The sequence below is a fragment of the Myxine glutinosa genome, chromosome 1 (assembly GCF_964187855.1).
Source record: "Myxine glutinosa chromosome 1, kmMyxGlut1.1, whole genome shotgun sequence".
Taxonomy (NCBI): Eukaryota; Metazoa; Chordata; class Myxini; order Myxiniformes; family Myxinidae; genus Myxine; species Myxine glutinosa.
In genome coordinates, this window is record NC_136261.1 from 245,738,582 (window position 1) to 245,763,403 (window position 24,822).

Genomic DNA, 24,822 nt, shown 5'->3' on the forward strand with positions numbered 1-24,822 from the left:
TGAAGCTTTACCTCCTCCCTACCTTAAAATTGTACGAGCCTTCTTACTATCTTTCTATCCCACAGGTTAGCGGAAACGCCAGACTGGTACCTCTCTGATGATCTACAGCGGTCACATCGGTGGAATGCCGTTTAACAGACGATGGCTGCAACATCCACTGTATAAATAGTGCTCAGAACAACGAATGCCTGTTTCGCTTTAAATCAATCATTAAATTATCTTGTATTTTTTTTTTTTGCCAGATGAGACAAGCATGCAAATAAATGCAACTCGAGTTTATAAAGCATTTTCAGAGAGAGAACTTTAATACCAGATTTAATAACCTACAATGCAGCTTAACCCTCAGTGGATAATTTTTTTTTAGTACAAATGGAAATTGAGAGATACAACCGCACATTTACATGATAGAACACATCGCTTGATGAACCACAGGTAAATATAACCTCAAACAAAACATCCAGACATTATTACCTTCGCAAAAGCGGAAGGTTATGTTTTGATCGCTGTGTATTTATTTGTATGTCTGTGTGTGTGTGTGTGTGTATGTTATTCGCATAACTCAAAAAGTATTCAACCGAATTGCATGAAATTTGGTGGGATGATTGGTTATTATACGGGACACATTTGATTAGATTTTGGGAGCAATCGGGTCAAAGGTCAAGGTCAAGGTCACGAAAAGGTCAAAATCGTATTTTTACCATAGCGCGGTCAATTTTTATCCAATTGGCATGCAACTAATGCCAAAATGTTCAGAATTCAATGCCCGATCTTGTGATATACGACATGACCCAGTGAAGACATTACCCTTGTTAGCGGTTGGGGGTCAAAGGTCAGGGGGGTCACGACCTTGCAAAATGTGCGTTTTTTGTCATAACTCGGTCAATTCTTATCCGATTTGCATGAAATCAGCACCAAACTGTTCACTGTTCTGTTCCCTACACTCCCATGCCAAGTACAGAACAGTAGCTGCGGCGAAGGTATGCGCTCTACCGAGTGCCCGTTCTAGTTGTGTATGAGATACTGCACCAGACTAATATTTTGTACTGTATACAAATGGCAGAATAAATTGGGCTGAAAGCTTCAAGACATTTTCAAATGATGCGATTCAGAGATGGAGCTTGTGGATATTTTATTGTGGAAAAAAAAAAAAAATTAATCCTCATCACCTCAACAAAAAATATATATATATTAAGTGGTACGCTGACAAAAGATGGAAACTGCATTTCCAAAGGGAATTTACAGAAAAGTTCTTCCTAGTCTTTTTTTAAAGTGTGGGGATGCGGGTAGAGCCAGTAAAGAGAAACAGACCATATCATCCGAAACGTCAGACGATCATCTCGAGCTGCCGAGCATACTCGATGACTTGCTGCAGAAGTTCTTTGGAGGGTATTGCTGCCTCCTCCGCTCGCTGCTGTTGTTGGCCGAACACAATGTAGTTATTGGCACCAAGCTGCCAGCCGCGCTGCATGGGAAGGGCGAGACACGTCGTTTATATCATGCTGGAACAAGGTGCGTTGTTTTTTTTTTCGTCAGTCTCGACTGCACAAACCGTCTCGGTGTGCTGAGCATTTTCCTCCAATGGGATGCCAGCAAGAATGGATTACAATGTTTTTTTCTGGCCCTTGATTGGAGAAAAACACTCAGCATGCTCAAGCAGCCACATTATCCATTGAAATGAACCCTTTGTGTAGCACTACATTTGGTAAACAAAAGGGTGTTTTATTTATTTATTCCTACAGTTGAAAGCCACAGAAAAACAAACTCGACTGAACATTTAATGATGCTGAGCCTTGCTGTGGTATGGAGACTACTTACAGTAGATTTGAGAATGAACAATGTATATTAAAGTAGATCTGCATACATGCTCACACAGTCAATAACCGCTCGTTAGGCTAAACGGGCGAGGCTCAAAAAGATAAACAAGAAATAGGCACCCACAACCATCCTTGACCATCCTGTGGAATGCCAGCCGAGGCCTTCACTTGTTAGTTAACCTGGAACGAAGTTTAGGGGAGCTTATGCGATGGTGCGTCGTCCGTCAATCTGTCCGTAAACACTTGCAACGTCTTCTCTGAAACCGCTGAAGGGATTGTGACCAAACTTGGCACAAATGATATTTGTTGTGTTGTGATCAAAATTTGTTCACGGCATTAAAAAAAAACCTTCCCCTTTGGGGGTCTACGGGGAGGTTGTCCCCCAAAATAGGTATTTGCTTTCTTCTCAGAAACTACACACACAATTTTGATGAAACTTCACCACAACCTTAATCACCTGTGATGTATCAAGGCATTAGAAAAATTGGGGTCTGTGAAGGTATATGGGGTTGGCGGAGGGAGAGGGGTGGGGTTTGACCCCCAAAATAGGTATTTTGTTGTTTGTTTAAAGTCTTATGATTATGTTAGTATGATTCTACATGCTGCCCTGTCTTCTAGCAACCATAGAAATTGGTTTAAAATACCTCTAGTCAGTGTAGTATACGGTTTATTCTACCAGGTGAGCGCCAGGGGTATTGCCCCTGTTTTTTGTCCCCCGTCGCACCGCGGAGCGAAAGGGGGACTATGGTTTTCCCCTCCATCCGTGTGTCCGTCCGTCCGTCCGTCTGTCCGTGCGTGCGTGCGTAAGGGAAGGACCGCCTTCGAATTTGGTGTGTGGGTGCAACCCACGTCAAAATCCAAGATGGCCACCGCCATGTATGTCTGAACCTTGTGAGCTGAATATCTTGAAAAATAAGCGAAGTACCAACTTCTAATCTGGTGTGTGGGTGTATCTACACTTAAGGAAGAATCCTATTGAAAATTGGGTCGCCACGTCAAAATCCAAGATGGCCGCCGCCATGTATGTCTGAACCTTGTGAGCTGAATATCTTGAAAAATAAGCGAAGTACCAACTTCTAAACTGGTGTGTGGGTGTATCTAGGCATAAGGAAGAACGCCATTGAAAATTGGGTTGCCATGTCAAAATCCAAGATTTGTGCAAACAGTGGCATCACCTGCAATTGCAATCATTTGAAGTTCAACATGAAACATTAAATTCAACAACGTTTTCCTTCAAAACTGCGTTGTTTACATGAGAAAGGCTTTTCAAATTCCTGTAAAATCGTCATCGTTCGCCATTATTATTAATATATATGGCAACATGCAGGTGGCCTTGGTCAAAAGTACACAAAAGCGTATGATCTTGCTCTAATTCCTCAAGTGAATAACTGGGTATGGCGAAGCAAGCATGGAGGAGCGAAACGGCTTACCTTTTGCCGATATTCAGTCATTTGCTTCTGTGTTGTGAAAAACAACATCCGTGCAGCCTCTTTAAGAGATATTCCTTCGTACGCCTTTTCAATGCAACCAGCAATCTCATCCCTGACAACAAAGAGGTGCAGTTGCAATGAATGAAGAGTTTATGTGTATGGATTATTCAACACTAAAATAATCAGTTTTCTTTTATTCCAGCGATGACAATCAAGGTAGATAATTATGTTGTTTATAAACAATGGCAATGGTTTTCTTAATTAATTCTCAAAAAGATTAAGGTGCGAGCCTATTCCATTAAATAATGATGCGTCATGAGACAAGGTGGTGGTGGAGGTCTGCACTCCTGAGGGGGAGGTGGAGGTCTGAGACAAGGTGGTGGTGGAGTGCCGGGGCATTCACCCCTTCCCATCCTCCTGCTCCCCTCACTATCTCCTGTTCCCTCCCCTCTCTACCCCTCCTTCACCTCATCTCCCCTTCACTCCTCTCGTCCGCCTCCTCCTCCCATTCCCTCCTTCCCCACCTCCTCCTCCTTGTCATCTCCATCCCCTTCAACACCCCCCTCCCCTTTTCCTCATCCCACCCCACCCCTGCTTCCACCCCAACTTTCTCCAGACTCCCACCCAACCCCTTACTCTCCCCCATACCCACTCCTCTCTCTCACCTTCTCCTTCTTCCCACACCCCTCTCTTAATATTCCCATCACAAAGCAACACTGCGTTGCCTGGCAATGCCAGGTACCTTTGCTACTTCTTTAATAAAATAAAATCTCCAATTTCAGAGGATAAATCAGCTTGAAAAATCGTTTTGCTTTTATTACAAAATAAACTATGGGTCACTCCACCTTGGACTTGCTTTTTCTGCTCTCCAAACAATCGATGGAGGCCCTCAATGTCAGACATAAGATCAGGGACGTCCGTCCCTCTGGACTTATCTCATGCTTTCGATAGATAATCTGGCATCCTGCCTTGCTCTCCAACCTTTCTGCCCATGGCATCCAATGCAAACTTCCTCCACTCATATCCAACGTGCAAATCTCAGCCTTTTATCTCCTCTCCCTGTTAAGACTGCAGTGCCCCCAAGGCAGTGTTCTAAGCCCCCATAAAATACCTAATTGTCATCAATGATCTGACTCTCTGGAAAATCCACTTTATCGACTTGCTGATGACTTCACCCTATGCCATGACATCCTTCAGACTGCAGCCTCTTCCCTCTCTTCAGACCCTGAAAAAAAATCACAAGATGGTGAAACACTTGGAACATGTATTTGAATCCTGACAAATCTCACACACTCTCACTATCTCTCTCTGAAAGGACTGTCTGACAAACCATCCCATATACTTTCTTAACAATGCTCTTGAAGAGGTTCAGCCACTCAACTTTTTGGGCCACACTATCAGCCACAATCTTTCTTGGGCAAACCACACTTCTAAGTTGGCCTCCAAAGCCAGTTTCTGATTGGGCATCCTCCATCAAGCAAAGTCCTTCCTTGGCACACCTAAACTCTTATCCACCTACAAGGCCGACATCCGCAGCTTGATAGAGTATCGCTCTCTCCTCTGCTCAACCTGACATCGTGGAAAGCAATGTCTTCAACAAGATCAATGGAATCTCCCACGATGAAACTGATTCGCTGGGACGATCACGTCACGTTGCGGCTGGGTCAGTGGTTTATCCGTCTTCCATTTTTTTTTTTTTTTTTTTGCATACAGGATCGAGGCTCGTGAAAGAGCTAACATTTATCACGCAAAAAAATCAAACAGACACACAAAGTATATAATAAGGGGAGCGGTCTCTCCCCCATTGCCTCATTTCTGGACTTGCACCCTCTGCCCTTTCCATACTCTGTCCTATTTTGCTTGCCCGTTCCCCCCACCCCTGCCCCCGTTAACTGCCTTATACCCCGATTTTTTAATACCATGAACAAACATTGGTACAACCCGGGTGGTGAAGGTTGTGGTCAAGTTTCATCGAAATAGTGTCTGTCGTTTCAGAGGAAAAAGCCAATTCCTATTTTGGGGGTGGGGGCGGGGGCAAACCTGGATGCACTTTTCCCCCTGGTACACCCCCCTTAAATCCTGATCTTTTTAAAGCCATGAACAAACTTTAGTTGCAACAAACCAAATATCATTTGTGCAAAGTTTGGTCAAAATCCCATTAGCATTTTCCGAGAAGTTGCAAGTGTTCACAGACTGACAGACGGACGACGCGCCATCCCATAAGCTCCCCGGAACTACGTTCCAGATGAGATTTTAAAAAATATATAAAAACGTACCTGATAGTATCCAGAAGAATGTCAATGAAAAATGTGTAGCTACTTGCTGGGACATTCCCTTTTGCCAAAAATACTTTGTTGTAACTGCCTTCCATGAGATACTGCCAAAAAAAGAAAATGAACACATCAAGTGATGGCAATCTTATTTGCAGTAAAGTAAAGAGTAAAGTCAATTTCAAAGGACATGAACTGGGTGGTGCCTCAAGTTTCTAAATGAAATGTTTGGTAAATGGGTTAAATTTAACATGATGAAAAGTTAAACTTGCAAGATAGCTTTTATATATCGCTTGTGCTTGGCAGCTTCACAGGTCCTGGCTGATCATCTTATTTTTGCTTCTCAATGACATGTACGCCGGTGGTGATGCCACTGTACATGACATTTTTTGCCTGATCGTGGTGCCGTGTACATGTTTGATGTGCCTCCTTCCATCATAGCATAACCACAACCAATTGGGAACATACGTGGCATCCTCGTTTTCCACCTACTTCCACTTTCGGAGAAATAACTCTTATGAATAGGATATTTTTGGTAAAAACAAGCATCAAGACCAGTGGTTCCAAATATTTTTGGGTGTGTGGACCCATTCAAACCCCCCAAAACATTCTTACCACCATGTACAACTATCATTGCAACATGTATCCACTTAATGAGGATGTCCCTTGAAGTCGAGATAGGAAAGTCTTCGCATAGTTGTACTCTGAGGTTTTCACAGGCTTCCTGATGACAGCTTGGAAGCTGCATTTTGAATGCGACAAGAAAGTTGCATAGATTTGTGATAGGGACACCCTTCTTGCTCTCCCCCTTCTTGCTCTCCCCCTCCTCACTTCCCCCTTTCTCCTCCCCCCTTCCTCAGACACTTACTGATGGTCTTACAGACTCCAAGGGGATCTGCAGACCACTGATCTAGGCTCATAGAAGAAGTGAACAAAAGGATTAACGAGTAGGTTGACCAATACCTCATTCTTCAGGGTGACGAGTCTGGGTTTGAACATTGATAGGTCACATTTAACTTTAACTGATATCCTGATGTGATGTCAGCCAGCAGATGACAACAAATCAGTGCAAGGCATCATTTGGATGGGAATGTAAAAGTAGACCGTCCCATTTGCATTAAGGTTGTGGATGTGAAAGATACCCAGGTATTTTTCGAAACAGAAAAAAGTCATTGTGTGCCCAGTGACAATCCATTGCTTGGGTCAGCTGTATAATTTGCTTTATCTACAGTAAGAGAGCATTGTTGTGTCGATTTGGCACAAAACAAATGTGATTGGCCAAATGGCATCCCACTGTGTCCAAGTTTTCTTCATGTTCAGGTGGAATGCATGCTCGGCAAAACTCCTTGCACAATTATTAGCGCACGTTTAAGAACATTATTTTTATTACCATATAGCTGTTAAAAAAAGAAGACGACATTTTTAGAGGCGTTTTCCTTGGCTACGGGGCACACCACCAGATGGGTCGCCACCCCAAAGAAGGATACTTGAATGGCTCATTCTTCCCAGTAAGCTGGTACTCATTTTGCTGACCTCTGCAAGATGATAACCAACCCACCTGGTGTTATGTAACAGCACGGCAAGGGCTTGAACACAGGACTCTACGATCTTAAGCCACCTTAACCAATAAGCCATCTTCAGCCTTAATAGCTGTCACACATAGTCAACGTTTCAATGTTTGGCCTGAACGGCATATAAATCAAAATGGTGGTGTGGGGAGTCAGCCGTCGACACTGTAATGACATCACAGACATAATCACATCACCCCTGTGATGTGACCAGATCCTTAGCTCTGATTGATGTACGTTTGTGAGGGTCATACCATTAGGAACTATACATACATACATACATACATACATACATACATACATACATACATACATACATACATACATACTGTTATGAATTTGGGTAGAGGAATATCTAGAGTCAGATAGATCTGTATAGGTAGGTATTCGACTGTCGCGATAGGGAATCTACCCTGTAATAAGTTCCATGTGTAGTCCAGTTTGTCGGGATAAGAGCATACCTGTGAACATACCAGGATGTTTGGGTGTTAAATAGTGTAAGGAATAAGATAACACCTCTTGTGTGTCAGACCTGGTAATCATTCCTTTGTCCCTCATGGCAATGCATGCACATATAAACGCTTAGATAGGCCCTTTAGTGCACACAGTAATTAATTCCCCTCCCTTACCACGACGACTTTGGAAGACAGGCAGGAAGCCAGACCGGGGCGCCGCCGCCGGCCACACCTCCGGCTGGCCGAGCAACCAGTCTCGTGGCAAGGCTGGGGGCCACGCCCAGGAGGACTGTTGATTGGGCAGGGGGAGGGGCGAGAACACCACAGTGCGGGAGGCACTCGGCCAATGACAGGGCACCAGCAAGCAGGGCATTGGAGGAGAGTCGACGAAGGTCATAAAAGGGCACTGCACGACATTTTTAGAGCTCTTGGGTTCTTCGCTGGTCTCTTGCGCTGCACGTCTCTCTCTTTCTCTTCTGGCCCTCTCTCCCTTTTGGCCCGCTCTTCTTCGCTGCTCTATTGGGGCTGCTCTTCTCTGCTTCACTCTTCGTTCTGAGTTTGTGCTCGTGTTCTTCGTGGTGCTTGGAGTGGTGCTCGGCCCTTCGCGGGGCTGTTGGTGCAGGGAGCGAGTGTTGGTGCTGAGCGGGCGGGACCTCGTGGTGTGCAGCGGAGCAAGTCGCATCGGGGCCTAGCGAGTCGCATCGGGGCCTAGCGAAGCGTGCAAGCGGACGAAGGGGGTTCTTCGCGCCTGAGCTTGGAGCCGTGTGGGGACAAGACGACGAACAGATAAGACCGCACACCACATGCACCAAACATAACGAACGTTTCTTTTCGTAATTCATTCCCTCGTCTCGTATCCGAAATCTGTCGTGTGGGGACGTCCCGATTAGGACATTTATTACCGGCGCGTGCTTTTCCTGTCCCACCATCCTTGTGAATAAACCCTTGTATTATTTTTCTATATATATATATCTGAAAGCAGTTTCCGTGTGGTTTATTTAACAGGTAAGACTGCAGGGCTCTTGCGCCGCCCCCCCCCCCCCCCCTCCATCCCGCGCACTTTTGTGTAGCTTTTTGTTTTTGGAGTCCGCCATTGAGTTTTCGCCTTGAGAGCTAAGGCCTTCGCAATCGGCTTCCGTGACCGTCTGATTTTAATCAAAGGCGGCCACACGACAATACATACATAAATACATACGGACAGACAAGCACTGTTCTAGACGGTTTTGCCCTACGGGCTACGACGTAAAAAAGGGACAATGGAACAAAATTAATGAGATTACAATGAAGAACTAGTTTTTGTCAATCTGTCAATCTGCGAAACTGTCAATCTGCGAAAGCGGTCAAATACAACGGTGGGTGAAATCAACAGGACATTGTTTGATGTATGCTAACCACCGTGAGCAGCAAGGAGAAGCTGACGTTTCAGGTGTCAACCCTTTGTCGGAGTAAAAAAAAAAAAGAAAAAAAAAAAGAAAAAAAAAGATGCAGGACACCCTTCCCACACCCCCCACCCAAAAACTAAATGTGATTAGTATGGTAAAATCATCAGTGTGATTAGTTTGGGAAAATCAGTCCGAAAGATCGTTCATCTTAATGAGACTGTACAGGTAGGATGACGGTCATTTTTGCTTACATAGTCAGCAACACTGAGGCAGGTGCCCCACACATTTGAACATTACAAACAGTGAACCCAGGTAAAAAATATTTTTTGCCTGAACCTGCCATGGCCTTCAATGAGCAAAAAATAACTTTGCCACACCATCACAATTTGATAGGGAATCAAATCGATAAAATATTAAAGAAGTTCATATTGGATACAATTCAATGCAATAATCAAATAAAATGACATTTTTTTGTCCCTTCCACTCCACATTTGCCCTTTCCTCCATTTCACTCTCCTCTTATGCAATTCCAACACTGCATTTTCTTTTTTCCTTCTCCCCTCCCAAAATAACCTACCCTTCCTTGACTCAATAACATCGCTTGTTTTTCCATTTCCCTCTCGACTAACACGCACACCCGATAATAACTCGATGGCATCCAATTCCGTGTTAACATTTTAGTGGTGCAACATCATTACTAAATGAAGGATTTTTACCTCCGCCACCAAAGGTGGATGGAGGTTATGTTTTCACCCGTCTGTCTGTTTGTTACTTGCCGGAATAGATTCCGGCAAGTATGTTGGTTGGCTTGTCTGTCTGTCTGTTTGTCTGTTTGTGCACAGTACGACGTCTACATTGTTGCACAAAGCATCGCCATACTTTACACACATATTTGCCTTGCCTTGGAATAGACTGTGCCCAATTTTTAACTCTCCAGGCCCAAGGTCAAGCTCAAGGTCACCCAAAACGTGAAAATCGTTTTTTGCTAACTAGCAACGGTACCCGCGATCACGGTCGTCTCTCCAACTCACAATCACACGAGATATGCGGAAAGGACGACCCAAAACCAATTATCTTCTTTTTTATTCGTATATGAACATCATTAAAAGTAAATAATGACTTCGGCCAAAGTTCAAACGATGTGGGTTTAATATCTACATGAGAGAATTCCACATAGCTATTTGGGCAGTGTATAAGCTAACACATTGCTGTCTCCATCGATCTTGCCAAGGCCGTAACACCTATCGGCTCAAAATCCTTTTAACTGTTGACTTGGTAGTTTTTACAATGAAGGAAACACGTATGGGGAGTACATACGACAAAGCGATTGTCAATGTGACAGCTCTGAGGCGTCTTTCGCTTCGCATCGCAGTGACAACGAGCACCAACATGGCGGCTGCAAGATTAAAATCTGGCTTCGAGCCCCCTCACCACCTAAAGTCTTTAACCAGACATATTAACACGCTCCTCCCCCTTCATTCCCGTTCTTCAAAGCAAAGCGGTAAAAATTGTTGCATCGCCATTATATATTACGAGCAACGGTACCCTCCCTAAGGGCGGGGCTTCAATTTGGAGGCGCAAATGAAAAGGCAAGGTACATTCCGGCAAGTCCTCGGTCTCTAATTTGTTTGTCCGTTTGGGAACAACATATCTCAAAAAGTTGTTGATGGATTTGGACGAAATTTGGCAGAGAGGTAGCATATGTAACAAGGAAGAAATGATTAGATTTTGGTGAACATCCGGATTCAGATACGGCTACAAATGATTCTTCATCATTGGGAAATAGGGCCAAAAATGATACATAGTGTGTGTGGACCCATTCCACACACATGATGTAAATAATCAAGGAAACATCAGACTAGATATCTCAAAAAGTTGTGGACAGATTTGGACGAAACTTTGTGGACCAGTTGGGTGTCTGACAAGGACAAATAGATTCGATTTTGGTCAAGATCTGAAAATTGATTCGGATATGAGAATTATTTAATTTTTTTAAGTGATTCTTCACCATTGAGTAATAGGGCTAAAACCAACATATAGCAGGATATCTCAAAAAGTTATGGACGGATTTAGACAAAACCTGGTGGACAGGTTGTGTGTGAGACAAGGACGAATCGATTCAATTTTGGTGAAGATACGGATCCAGCTAGTATAATTTTTTAAAGTGATTCTTCACCATTGGGAGATAGGGCCAAAAACGAATACATAGCAGGATATCTCAAAAAGTTGTGGATGGATATATTTTGATTAAACGTGATTCTGTATTGTGATTTTCTGGTCTACTCTAGGATACAAAACGTAAACTGTTCACCTGGCGGAGGTATGCTCTCTACTGAGTGCCGTTCTAGTTTTAAAGTGGTTACAGTATAAAAGTATGGGCCATCGGAAAATGTAAACTTGTTTTTGTTCAATGAGATGTTATGAATAACAAATCAGGTAGTTTTTAAAAGGCTGACTACTGTGTAGTAAGTCTTGCGTAGTACTGTGCAGTCAGTCTGAGGACTGACTACTGTGACGATGGTTTCCTCACAAGGAATCAAACGTAGTTGAGTAAATATTTATTTGAGTTGCAACCGCTCCAATTATCGTAATCAGGGGGCATTGGCCATCTGAGCTCAATGCATGTGTCTGTGAGCCCCACATCCAAGCATCGATTTTATTCCTAAGTGCCACAGAAACATTTACAAGTTTAAGGATATGAACCTAAACAACCAAAAATGTGTTCACTGGTCAATGTCCTCCCTAATGCCAAGCACTACACACTTTGACACTGCTAACCTGCTCCAGGGACACAGGATGTTTGATGTAGACGTTGTTTTGAAGATCCTTGACAGGAAGTCGTTCAAGCTCGGTGTGAAACTCAGCAACACGGTTTTGTGACAGCAAGCACAGCAAGTTCAAGCCCAACAGCTGGTACTTGCAAGCAGATTCTGGAATCTCAGTCCTGCAGATCATCCAGACAATAAGTACATGTAAACACCACAATTGCATTCACGAGCAAGTCCCAAATTTAAAAGCCAGGTTTACAAGAATTTTTATCTCTTCGGTTATTCAGCAACCTATGACATTTTGATTTTTTGTCAAACACTCAAGCGCAACAAATGGTTTGATCATCCGCGCTGCACTTCCAAAAATGCCTTTTGGCTCAAAGACTCTCACACCTCTGCTCTTTATCCAAAGCTTTTAATCATTGACATCCAGGGTTCATTCTGCTGCTGGTTGGACGACATGCATCACATGTACAAGTAGCGCAACAGCGTTATGCAACACATCTTCATATTCACCAGTTTCACGTTGGAAGCTGGTGTCCATCAAAGAAGTGTTATTGATCAGTCTTTTTTCCAAATCTGCATCAAGGATCTTATCCTATTAAACAACTCCTTGTACAAAGAGCTTTGCTGATGGTTTCATCCTAAACTGACCATATTAACAAGTTTCTCTCCACATTATCTGCGGGGTGAAAAGCCTAGTGAACAAGTTTGGATTTTTTTTTTTCCCCAACCAAAATAAGCCTTTTTTTTTTTTTTTTTACAAATTTCAACTAACTAGTAATAATAACCGCCACCATGGGGAGTGACATATGGTGTCAATACCCTCTTCCTTTCACGAGGTTCTTCTCCGATGGGTCCTCGAGGATGAGTCTCCTTTTTTAGTACACATTTTAGTACCTCCCCTCCCCACACTCTCCCCCAATGAGTTGGTATGGAGTTCCTTTTGGAACAGCACTTCCATGAGACTAGACTCTTGTATACTGAAAACAATCGGTGCAGATATTATCGTGCTTTCATTCTTTAATACACCAATAGATATTTTACCATCAACAAGCAGTTTATTGTTTTCACAAATCACAAAATTGCTCAAGGAGCATGGAGGAACTGCCATTCACTTTATTTGCTGTCCTGACTCTACAATTCTCCAGATTTGGTGTCAGTAAGGTTAATTTACTATATAATTTAGATACACGAGTGAGTAGTCATGGGTACAATAAGAGGAGTGCTTCCGGATTAAATTGCGAAATACAAAAATTGCGAGCAGAAAGTGCATCACACCGAAACAACCTTACATTAGGCCTTGTTCATCCTGCCCTCTCATAACTCCGCCCTTCCCGAGCCATTCCAGTCACGTGTGTTCCTCACAAAAACGTAATTAAAATTTTAATTATCCAGTTTACTAACCATCCCCAAGCTCATTGCCCAACTGCATATTCATTCGTCCCTTTATTCTCCCAAATGTGTAATAGTCTCCCTTTATCCGTTGTCTCATTTTCCCAACACTACCTCATGTGCTCACTTCTGCACATCCAAAATCTTTTCAACCCATTTTTTCCCATTCTGGTCCTCTTTGGGCCATTGTTATTAGTTTTTGTTTTATTCCTCCTTGTTTATTGAGTACCAGTTCACTGGTAATTCCCTGTGTGTTGCAAGAGGCGACCAACAAGGTTGGCGGCAGGAAGGGCATCCGGCCATAAAACATTGCTTCAAAAAAGGGGACCAAGGTGCCCAAAAAAAGGCCAACCCCTGCTCTGCAGGGAAAAATGGCCTCTAAAGGTGGTTGTTGTTTGTTGTTGTTTATGAAGGAATAATACCATCTCGGCCATCCCCATTGGTCGTTTGTAAACCCGCTGCTCTTTGTCGTTTAAATCGTCCATGAGACTAGACGCTTGTACAAACTAGAACGGCACTCTTCGATGTCGACTGATATGCCTCTGCCAACGTTATTACATGATTCTACATACTTGTACCAAGATTGATTTAATTCCATTCAGCTGTTTTCAAGTATCACAGTTTTACCTGACATGATCTCTGACCTTTGACACCAAAATCTAATCAATTCATCTTTTCATCATACTATGTACTTGTACCAGCTTTTGTCAAAATCACATCACTGGTTCACAAGTTAGCGCAAGGTAACATAATTTTTACCTAACGGGACCCTTGACCTTTGTTCCTTCCTTCCATGTACGTGCTGCTTCATCAGGATGAAGTTTATCGCAATGCGGTCGAAGTTCACAAGTTAACTCGGTAACGTAATTTTTACCTAACGGGACCTCTGGCCTATTGACCCCAAAATCTAATCAGTTAATCTTTACATCATTATACATATCTGTATCAAGTTTGACTTAGGTCCTTTTTAGCCATTCTCAAGTTATCGCAATAATGAAAACTTATCATGGACTCAGGAAGTAGCTTATTTTGGCTAGGTTGGAAACGTATCCGCGTCACATAAATCTGAAACGTGGTTGAAACGGTTTGGCCATAAAAGGTAAAACCACCTTTGCAGATTCATCAAACCCTGCAAAGCTCACTCTAATTACTGTCTCACAAAGTCTCACCTGTAATCAAAGTAGTAGCACTTCAACTGAGCAATGTAGCGCTCAAAGCAAGGAATGTCTTTCTTCTGTATGCTCCACTGTGCACCAATCTCAAGTATATCTCCTGCACCCACAGAGTAGCTTGTTTGAGCAATTCCAGAGAGAAGGTGATAATTAGCACTCACCTCATATCAGACGACTAAAAACAAGCAAACAAAAAAACCAAAAACACTGAGTGCCAAATACAGAGCTTACATCAAAATCTGGAGTACTTCCAATTTTTTTATGGATATCACCGCAGACAAGGCATACAGCCACTCTAGGTAAGGGGCGAAGAAAAAGTTAGAAAAATAGAAAGACAAAGCAAAACAATCAATAAATAAATAATAATAAAACACCCAAGACACAGGACAACACAGGTTGCAGAGGTCGGGTAAAATGTGATTAAAGCTCAAAGATGTAGGAAGTATGAATTGACATTCCTATTAAAGCCTTGTAGATCATAGGATAATGGGAAGCATGTTACAGGTAGGGAATTCCAGAGCGAGACAGTCAGAGGGATAAAACTATCTGCATAGCCTTTCGTTCTGCATCTTGGATCAGCTATAAAAGTACACAGAGTATACAGATTAAAGTAGTTCTAAGAACAATCTACATGACAGATTTGTGTGCAGACACATTATATATTGTTGTGGATATGAGGATTGTGTTTTTTTGTTGTGTTTTTTTAATTATTGCTTTATTCTGGACCCTCCTGCCTCCAGTCTGTGTATAAAGGTCAAAGGGCGTTCCCGTAGTCAATTCCATAAAAGCATACACGAAGGACACCATATATCCCTGTTCAATAGTTATATCCTTATTATGTGTATTAGTGTAAGGCTGTGTCTTCCATTAATTGAAATACTCCATTGCACCAAGTGAAATAAGAGTAGATCCCCTTTCATTCACATTCCCCTTCCAACAATTGCCAACTGTTCCCTCCGCGACTCCATTCGCCACGAGGTCGGCTTGGAGAAGAAGGGGGAGGAGCTGCCGACTCCTGGGCGTGCCCGCCCATCGTCATCAAGGGCGGAGCCAGAGGGCCGTGCCGACCAATCAGGGCCGAGGCGAGCCCACCGATGGGCGTGTCCTGGACACCAGCGGCTTGATCGCCTGAGGCGCTATATAGAGCACGCGCAAAAGCCTGGAAGTTGTAGTTGGACTAAGCAAGAGAAGTTGTTGTTGGACTAAGCAAGAGAGGAAGAGTTGGACTAAGAGTTGGACTAAGCAAGAGAGGAAGTTGTTGGACTGGGTTGGACTAAGAAAGAGAGAGGAGAGAAGGGGCGAAGCGAAGCAAAGAGAGAAAGAGTCCTGGAGTTTGTGAGAGAGGGAGAGAGAACCCGTCACGCCAGACCCCCCACCAGCAGCGTTGGCTCCACCAAGCAGCTCCGACCCGTTACCCCGCGCACACGACAGGATCGGTGGCATCGGCGGCCGTCGAGGTCCAGCCCGACGTCCCGTGCGGGATCAAGCTCCAGCCAGCTCCGTGCCTTCCTCCCCTTCCAGCCACCCACCTCCTTCCAGCCAATCCACTCTGCAATTCCCCGTGTGAGTCCGTCTTGTTTGTTCTGTCCTGGGTTAAGTAAGACTGCATAGATAAGCTAGCGATTTTCACTGTGTCTCTGATTTCTTCTGTAAATTATTTTATTATCCTTCCTTCTTCCTTGGTTTCTTTTGGTTGTAAATAGCAAATAAATTATATCCGTATTCCCTACTTCTGTCTTCTTCTTCTTCACATCCTTCGCTTTAGTCTTTTCCCCATTGAATATCTGTGGCGCGATTTTGACCAACGTTCAGGAATCGGGTTAGTCGGGGTAACTGTTCGGGTGCGGCAGCCATCCGCTCGGCAAACAACATCCTAGCCGTGTCCGTAACAATATAAATACATATACAAACATACATACATACATACATACATACGAGTATAGTGTCGTGGCCAAAAGTATTGGCACCCGAAGACTTTTTTCAAATAATGCACCATTTCTTCCATAAAATTGTTGAAATAAAAAAACATTTTGGTATCCACAGATGTATTTCTTTGGTTTGGAGTGGAACAAAAAAAAAAAAAGCTGAAAAAATTACTAAATCTTAACATATTCCACACAGAAATCCTAAAATGGCCAAGACAATATTATTGGCACCTTTTAGAAGTTGTTAGAAATAATTAGATTTCAAGCCGGTAATTCTCCTTTACTTTGGAAATGAACTCACCTGCGGTGAGTTGCAGGTGCCTGCAATACAAAAAAAAAAATCACTCCTTCAACCAGTTTGAATAGAGAAAAGGAGTCATTTTGCTGTTTTGTGTCACTGTGTGTACCGCAATAAGCAGGGAGAAAAGAAACAAAACCAGAGAATTGTCTGAGGAGGTCAGACACAGGATTGTAGCCAAGCATGGACAATCTCAAGGGTACAAGTCCATCCCCAGAGACCTTGATGTTCCTGTGTCCATCGTACGCAATATTATCAGGAAGTATAAGGCCCATGGCACTGTGGCCAACCTCCCTGGACGTGGCCACAAGAGAAAACTTGATCGAAGATTGCAGCGAAAGGATTGTTAAAATGGTGGAGAAAGCACCTCAATCAACTGCCAAACAGATTCAGGCTGACCTTCAGACACAAGGTATGACAGTTTCAACTCTTACCATCCATCGCCAACTCAATGAAAGGGGGTTCTATGGTCGGAGACCCAGGAAGACCCCACTGCTGAGAAAGAGACAGAAGAGTGCCTGACTGGAGTTTGCCAAAACACACATGAACAAGCCAAAATCCTTTTGGGAGAATGTCCTGTGGACAGATAAGACCGAATTTGAGCTTTTTAGTAAAGCACATAATCTCTATGTTTACAGAAAACAAAATGAAACCTTCAACGAAAAGAACACCTTCCCTACAGTCAAACATGGAGGAGGTTCAGTGATGTTTTGTGGTTGCTGTGCTGCCTCTGGCACAAAGTGCCTTGAATGTGTGCATGGCATCATGAAATCAGGAGATTACCAACGCATTTTGGAGCGCAATGTTCACCCAGTGTCAGAAATCTGGGTCTCGGTCGAAGGTCATGGGTCTTACAGCAGGATAATGACCCCAAACACACTTCGAAAAGCACCCAGGAATGGTTCAAGACAAAACGCTGGACTGTTCTGAAGTGGCCAGCAATGAGTCCAGATCTAAATCTCATTGAACACCTGTGGGGATATCTGAAAACAGCAGTTGCGAGAAAGCACCCTTCAAATCTGGGAGAACTGGAGCAGTTTCCACAAGAAGTGTGGGTCAAACTGCCAGGAGAGAGGTGTAGGAAGCTCATTCATGGCTATAGGAAGCGCTGGACTGTAGTTATTTTGTCCAAAGTCTGTGCTACCAAATATTAAGTCTTGGGTGTGGATAATTTTGTCAATGCCATTTCTTTTTGTTTTCTGATTTAAAAGGACATATTAAGTTCTGAATAAAAAAAAAAGGTTCTGTAATATTAACAGTGAAATAAAGAATTGTGGAGACTAAATACTTTTGTCAATTTCAATTTATTGTTAGAGAACATTGCGAGTTATTTTAAACTAGAACAATGCGACTGTCGTCAATATGCCTCCGCATAGTCCCACAACGGGTAGATGTCCTCGTTCACTGTCCAAAAACTCAACAAGTTTGATTTAAATCCCTTCAGCTGTTTTAAAGTATCACATTTTCACCAGCCATGACAGGTTTCACATCGATCGGTGAAGCAGTTTCAGAGAAGGGATGTTTTTTAAATATCGGCTTTCAAGCTAATATGGCTGCCACCCCACGTGACATATTACCTTAAAAAATGTACACTCTGCAGATGTATGGGTAGGGGATCACATAATTAGTAGGGGATTTAAAACAATAATTTGTGAAGTTTCATGTTGATTGGATAAGGCTCATTTTTCTATCCAAGATGGCTGCCAAACCACATGACCTATGACATCATATGTGACGGTGGTGTTAGATGATATTTGTAAAACTTCGCATCGATGGCGTAAGCGGTTTCAGAGATACAATTATTTAATATTTTCCTTCAATCCAATATCGCTGCAACACCATGTGACCAACGATGTTTTCATGATCATCTTTTAATCGCCATGCCCAGTCAATGTCACACGTAAAGTTCTGAGTCAATCGATTTGGTGGTTTGGGAGAAGATGTTTTTTAAGATTTTAGGTTATATCCAATATGTCTACCAAACCATGTGACCGATGATGTCATAAATTTAATATTTCAATAAAAATGGATCAAAGATCATGTGCATGCAATTTCTGACTTTTAGGATAAGGAATTTGATTAAAACATTTTTGGCTGGTACACCACTTCACCTATGATGTCATCATTATCATGCTTTTGTTCACAATTGGGAGTACTTGACAATGTGCCAAGTTTAAAATTTTTCCATTCAGCGGTTTCCGAGAAATATTTTTTTAATTACAAGGGTTTAATCCGAGATGGCTTCCATACCACGTGACCAATGACGTCACAATCATCAAAAACACATTCTGCGTGGGTGTCACTCCTACCCTGAAAGTTTCGTCTCAATCGGACATGTGGTTGCTGAGAAAAACGAGGTTTAGCCCATACAGATGGCCAACCTGAAAACATAATGCCTCCAGCCACTTTCGGGGGCGGAGGCATAGTGTCAAGAAGGAAGTGTCAAGTGTCAAGAAGGTGATTTTTGTGTTCTTGTGTTCACGTATAAAATTCAATTTAAAAATAATAAAGATTGCAGAAGTCGTATAAATAAATTTATTACTGATTCCACCGCCATTGACAGTGTCTATTACATCACCCTTTCTAGCACATTACATTAGTTCTTCATGCCCCTCGTTTGTGTCCTTCATGATGTCCTTTAAAACAATAAGTTTCCTGTTTGGTGGAATAGTTTACAGGAATGTGTACTCGCCTTTTGAGTCATCTAATGTGGGTTTGAATCACTTTTCCTTCCGTGTGCCGTGCATGGCTGCATGTTGCATCACTTACTGGGGGCACTGTGCCACAGATACAGGCCCTGCCGTAGACGAAGGCAATTTTTAATTTGTTCATGAAGCCAACAAGAGCTCGCGTGGTCATCATGAAGGACGCCATGTAAAACTTAACGTCCACCAAGTAAGGCCAGCAGACGGGACACCCGTTTAATGTGAACCCAGAGAACAGTATACACATTTATGAATAACCCTTCCTGCGAAATACGGGGATGAGAGTTTATAATTTCGTCGGAATTCGAAACAAGGTGAGACAGCTCAGAGGTGAGTGTGTACCTCAAGGCATTTCAATTCTCGACTTTGGTTTTTCACATACAGGGCGATGCTTCAGTCTGTGCATCGTCCATTGGATGGACCTAAAACTGGACGACTCATTTGCCAGCTCCGGCATTGGTCAACGTTACAAAATCCCATTGTGTCTTTTGCAAAGAGTCGCCATATCTCCAGCACCCTGAAAAAAAAAAAAAATTCCCACCACCTTCAGTCGAGTATCCTGTGACGGAGTGATGATCTGGCACAGCCTGCTTCTCACCTTGAAATGTTTCTCAACTCAAGCACTCCACCCAGCCTTCGCCAGCCCTCTCAAAGCTGGTAGGTTCACCCTGAATACAACTTACTTTCATCGACTTTGCCCACACACGTTTTTTGAAGATATGCTATTTTTACCTGCAACAGTTGCAGTTCTCTACAAGATATTGTTGTGGTTCTTGTTGGGGGTGGATTTTTTAAAATGTGTCCCCATTGGTTGGACAGCTGCCGGACCCCACCCACATTTGTCGCTTGACTCCACCCACCATGGCACCAAGCCAAAATAATAGAGCCACCATCTTGGTTTTCTGGTGGGCCAAAGACATCAGGCCTTTGGTGATCAGATTACACAGTGCCCAGATTTGTTGCGTCAGATTTCCATTGGCTTTGTTTGGGCCGAGTGTTATTCACGATAAAGGACTCCGAAAAAGCTAATCATATGTCGAATCCAAAAATTAATTATCAGCAAGGTTTAATCAAGATACGTCAAAGGTAGGCCCCTCCCTAAAAAAATAGCGTTACATAATATTTGAACGGCCCCATATTGGGGTTAAGCAATCCGTGACCGTGTGAATCAGCTCGTTCTGATATTACAATGGCGAGGCTGACATGGATAAGAGGTATCAAGTTAATTTTCTTAATAGCGCATTAAATGTGTGTTTCCCAATCGGTCCGTTACCGGATTTCGTCACAGATTGTGACCAAAGTGTGGTCATTCTTGTTTATTTAATTAATATCAAACAACTGAACACCAATCCAACCAAATTCAAATTTTCACCCAAAGTAATACACTACAACAGTTAGCCGGGTAGAGAGGCTTGGATTGCATTGCCCTTACGGAGGAGACACTTTCAAGGAATAGAGACACCAGCCTGGCTAGGAATAGCACACAGCCTTATCTGTCCCTGTGTACACGTCACATACTGGCTAGGAATATCACACAACCTTATCTGTCCCCGTGTACACGTCACATACTGGCTCGGAATAGCACACAGCTTTATCTGTCCCCGTGTACACATCACATACTGGATAGGAATAGCACACAGCCTTATCTGTCCCCGTGTACACGTCACATACTGGCTAGGAATAGCACACAGCCTTATCTGTCCCTATGTACACGTCACATACTGGCTAGGAATAGCACACAGCCTTATCTGTCCCCGTGTACACGTCACAAACTGGCTAGGAATAGCACACAACCTTATCTGTCCCCGTGTACACGTCACATACTGGCTCGGAATAGCACACAGCCTTATCTGTCCCCGCGTACACGTCACATACTGGCTAGGAATAGCACACAGCCTTATCTGTCCCAGTGTACACGTCACATACTGCCTAGGAATAGCACACAGCCTTATCTGTCCCCGTGTACACATCACATACTGGCTAGGAATAGCATACAGCCTCATCTATCCCCGTGTGCACGTCACATACTGGCTGTGAATAGCACACAGCCTTATCTGTCCCCGTGTACACGTCACGTACTGGCTGTGAATAGCACACAGCCTTATCTATCCCCGTGTGCACGTCACATACTGGCTGTGAATAGCACACAGCATTATATATCCCCGTGTACACGTCACATACTGGCTGTGAATAGCACACAGCCTTATCTGTCCCCGTGTGCACGTCACAAACTGGCTAGGAATAGCACACAGCCTTATCTGTCACCGTGTACACATCACATACTGGCTGTGAATAGCACACAGCCTTATCTATCCCCGTGTGCACGTCACATACTGGCTGTGAATAGCACACAGCATTATCTATCCCCGTGTACACGTCACATACTGACTAGGAATAGCACACAGCCTTATCTGTCCCCGTGTACACTGTACACGTCACATACTGCCTAGGAATAGCACACAGCCTTATCTGTCCCCGTGTACACATCACATACTGGCTAGGAATAGCACACAGCCTTATCTATCCCCGTGTGCACGTCACATACTGGCTGTGAATAGCACACAGCCTTATCTGTCCCCGTGTACACGTCACGTACTGGCTGTGAATAGCACACAGCCTTATCTATCCCCGTGTGCACGTCACATACTGGCTGTGAATAGCACACAGCATTATCTATCCCCGTGTACACGTCACATACTGGCTGTGAATAGCACACAGCCTTATCTGTCCCCATGTACACGTCACATACTGGCTAGGAATAGCACACAGCATTATCTATCCCCGTGTACATGTCACATACTGACTAGGAATAGCACACAGCCTTATCTGTCCCCGTGTACACGTCACATACTGGCTAGGAATAGCAAACAGCATTATCTGTCCCCGTGTACACGTCACATACTGGCTAGGAATAGCACACAGCATTATCTATCCCCGTGTACATGTCACATACTTGCTAGGAATAGCACACAGCCTTATCTATCCCCGTGTACACGTCACATACTGGCTGGGAATAGCACACAGCCTTATCTGTCCCCGTCTACATGTCACATACTGGCTAGGAATATCACACAGCCTTATCTGTCCCCATGTACACGTCACATACTGGCTAGGAATAGCACACAGCCTTATCTGTCCCCGTGTACACGTCACATACTGACTAGGAATAGCACACAGCCTTATCTGTCCCCGTGTACACGTCACATACTGGCTAGGAATAGCACACAGCCTTATCTGTCCCCGTGTACACGTCACATACTGGCTAGGAATAGCACACAGCCTTATCTGTCCCCGTGTACACGTCACATACTGGCTAGGAATAGCACACAGCCTTATCTGTCCCCGTGTACACGTCACATACTGGCTAGGAATAGCACACAGCATTATCTGTCCCCGTGTACACGTCACATACTGGCTAGGAATAGCACACAGCCTTATCTGTCCCCGTGTACACGTCACATACTGGCGAGGAATAGCACACAGCCTTATCAATATCTGTCCCCGTGTACACGTCACATACTGGCGAGGAATAGCACACAGCCTTATCCATCCCCGTGTGCACGTCACATACTGGCGAGGAATAGCACACAGCCTTATCCATCCCCGTGTACACGTCACATACTGGCTAGGATGAGCTGCTGCTCGGTAGTCGTGGATGCAGACGTCGGCAAGAAATTTAGGTCCAACAAGGCAAGCTGCAAAGACAGAAAAGGTCAGGACGTGGTGGCCCAACATGCAACAATTACCGGGCATCAAATTCGTGTATGAATTGAACACAACATACAGACAATAATAACGAATCATTGTTATTACTTATTAGATGAGACGGATCTCCCGCTCAGGAAACATATCCACGTCGTGCAGGTCGAAAGTTATGTTCACTTTCTAATGACCAATAGCCCCTGCACATGCAGACTGTATGGAATGGGTAGAGCAAGCAAGGCTCCCGATGTAAGGAAAACTACGCGCAAGCACACACAACCAGTGATTGTAATGAACACATTAATACAACATCTCAAGCCAAGCGCCTAATCCCCTGTCGCTGTAGTTCGCACAGTGAAGCAGTGACACAGCACTACCAAACCGAGACCCCACAGACTGGCGAAAGGTTCGAACCACACACGCGTGGACTCGCCTTGAGACGGTCCAACAACTCCTCGCACTTTGCCAGACTCGGGCTCTTCTTGCCCCACTCTCCCTTCAAAAGGTCGTACGTGCTCATCACCTCAACAATCTTACAATCGGCCATGCTTTCGCCTTCTGTCAATTCTTCAGAACTCTTTTTCTTTCAGATGTAACTGCGTTTCCTGCTTCTAAAAAATGCCTGAACTCCGAAGTAAAATAGAATCAAATACAATGAAAAGTTTGTAAGGGGAATTGACAACCTAGAAATATATTTTTGCAAATCAATCTGAAGTCACTACTACTAACTATAACGACATGATCCACTTCAACGATTAAATGAACTCGGCGAAGTGCTCTGTTCTTTATTTCAATAAACAAATAAATGTCAGATGGCATAATAAACGGAACATGCAGATCAGCGAAGAATATACAATAAAATATTTTTTCTGTAATAAATAAGTAATAACTTTTCAAATGTGCAATCTGTGAACCTAATCCCGAAACTAAAGGTACAGAAACATTCTGTAATTAGATGTACACACCCTGAGAGTGGTCCATTACCATTCAGCTTGCAGCAAACTCACCAAGCGACTTAAGCACTCATACAATCACTCCAACGAAACTTGATATTTAAAAAAACTGTCCTGTCCTGTCCCCTCGTCGTTGTTTTGATATTTTGACACCGGAACATTTTCCCCCTCCGCCGTGGTTGCCTGGTGCATGTTTTCCCCATCCGTCATTTCGCTGTGCGAACTGCGAGGTAATAAATGTGGCGGTGTATAAGCTATACATAGTTACATGGTGTATTACATGAGTTTATTTCCATCACGGCTGGTAAACCTTTTTAAAATTTAGATAAATGTAATAAATACAGTCGCATCAGGTTTAGGGGAGTATTTTAATGGTCTCAATGAGGAATGCATTATTTGGGTATCCATTGCATTGGATTGGCCGGTTGCTTTCATGGTCACTTCAGTCTTTACAAAATAAGGCACAATGGAGACAGACGTGCTGGATATGTTTTCTGCTCTCGGGTGAGTTAAATATAAAATAAAATAACCACCTTTAGAGGCCATTTTTCCCCGCAAAGCGGGGGTTGGCCTTTTTCGGGGACCGTGGTTGTTGTTGTTTTTTGGTCCCCTTATTTGAAGCAATGTTTGAGTTAAAGAAAGATAAAGATACTTTCAGCTCGAAATATACAATGTTCTACCTTTGGATCTCGTACTATTTATTCCAATTCAAGATTGCATAATCCCCCTTTGTAAGTGCATTGTATTAATGTATAGTGACGGTACCGTCCCGCTTCGTGATATGATATTCATATTGACTTGTGCTAACACGAGTTTTAACGGGTCAATGCTGCTCGTCCTCAAGGGACCAACACCGCACGAGGCCAATGCCGGTCGGCGCCCCCAACCCACGGAGCCTGTCCCCCATCACCCCTTACAGCATAATGCTTCAAATAAAGGTTGACTACGAAGTTTGGATGTTATCCATGTTTTGGATATTTACGAA

At 43.5% G+C, this 24,822-nt stretch overlaps 1 protein-coding gene across 1 annotated transcript; it reads right to left on the reverse strand.

Moving 5' to 3' along the window:
• Positions 1 to 284: 284 nt before the first annotated feature.
• Positions 285 to 23,634, reverse strand: PSMD8 (proteasome 26S subunit, non-ATPase 8). The gene is made up of 7 exons (XM_068129589.2): positions 23,318 to 23,634; positions 22,805 to 22,877; positions 14,252 to 14,354; positions 11,698 to 11,863; positions 5,521 to 5,621; positions 3,245 to 3,356; positions 285 to 1,462 (listed from the first exon to the last, which is right to left on the reverse strand). The coding sequence occupies exons 1-7, from the start codon at positions 23,429 to 23,431 to the stop codon at positions 1,325 to 1,327; spliced, it is 807 nt and encodes a 268-aa protein (XP_067985690.1). The 5' UTR covers positions 23,432 to 23,634; the 3' UTR covers positions 285 to 1,324.
• Positions 23,635 to 24,822: the final 1,188 nt, after the last annotated feature.

Bases quoted from the DNA above. Each gene is read 5' to 3' on its own strand.
- PSMD8 (XM_068129589.2), bottom strand. From the start codon at position 23,431: ATGGCCGATTGTAAGATTGTTGAGGTGATGAGCACGTACGACCTTTTG. The intron at 5,622-11,697 runs GTTAGCAGTGTC...TTTTTTTGGCAG, and splicing joins ATCCTGTGTCCCTGGAGCAG to TATCTCATGGAAGGCAGTTA. The intron at 3,357-5,520 runs GTACGTTTTTAT...CTTTGTTGTCAG, and splicing joins ATTCTTCTGGATACTATCAG to GGATGAGATTGCTGGTTGCA.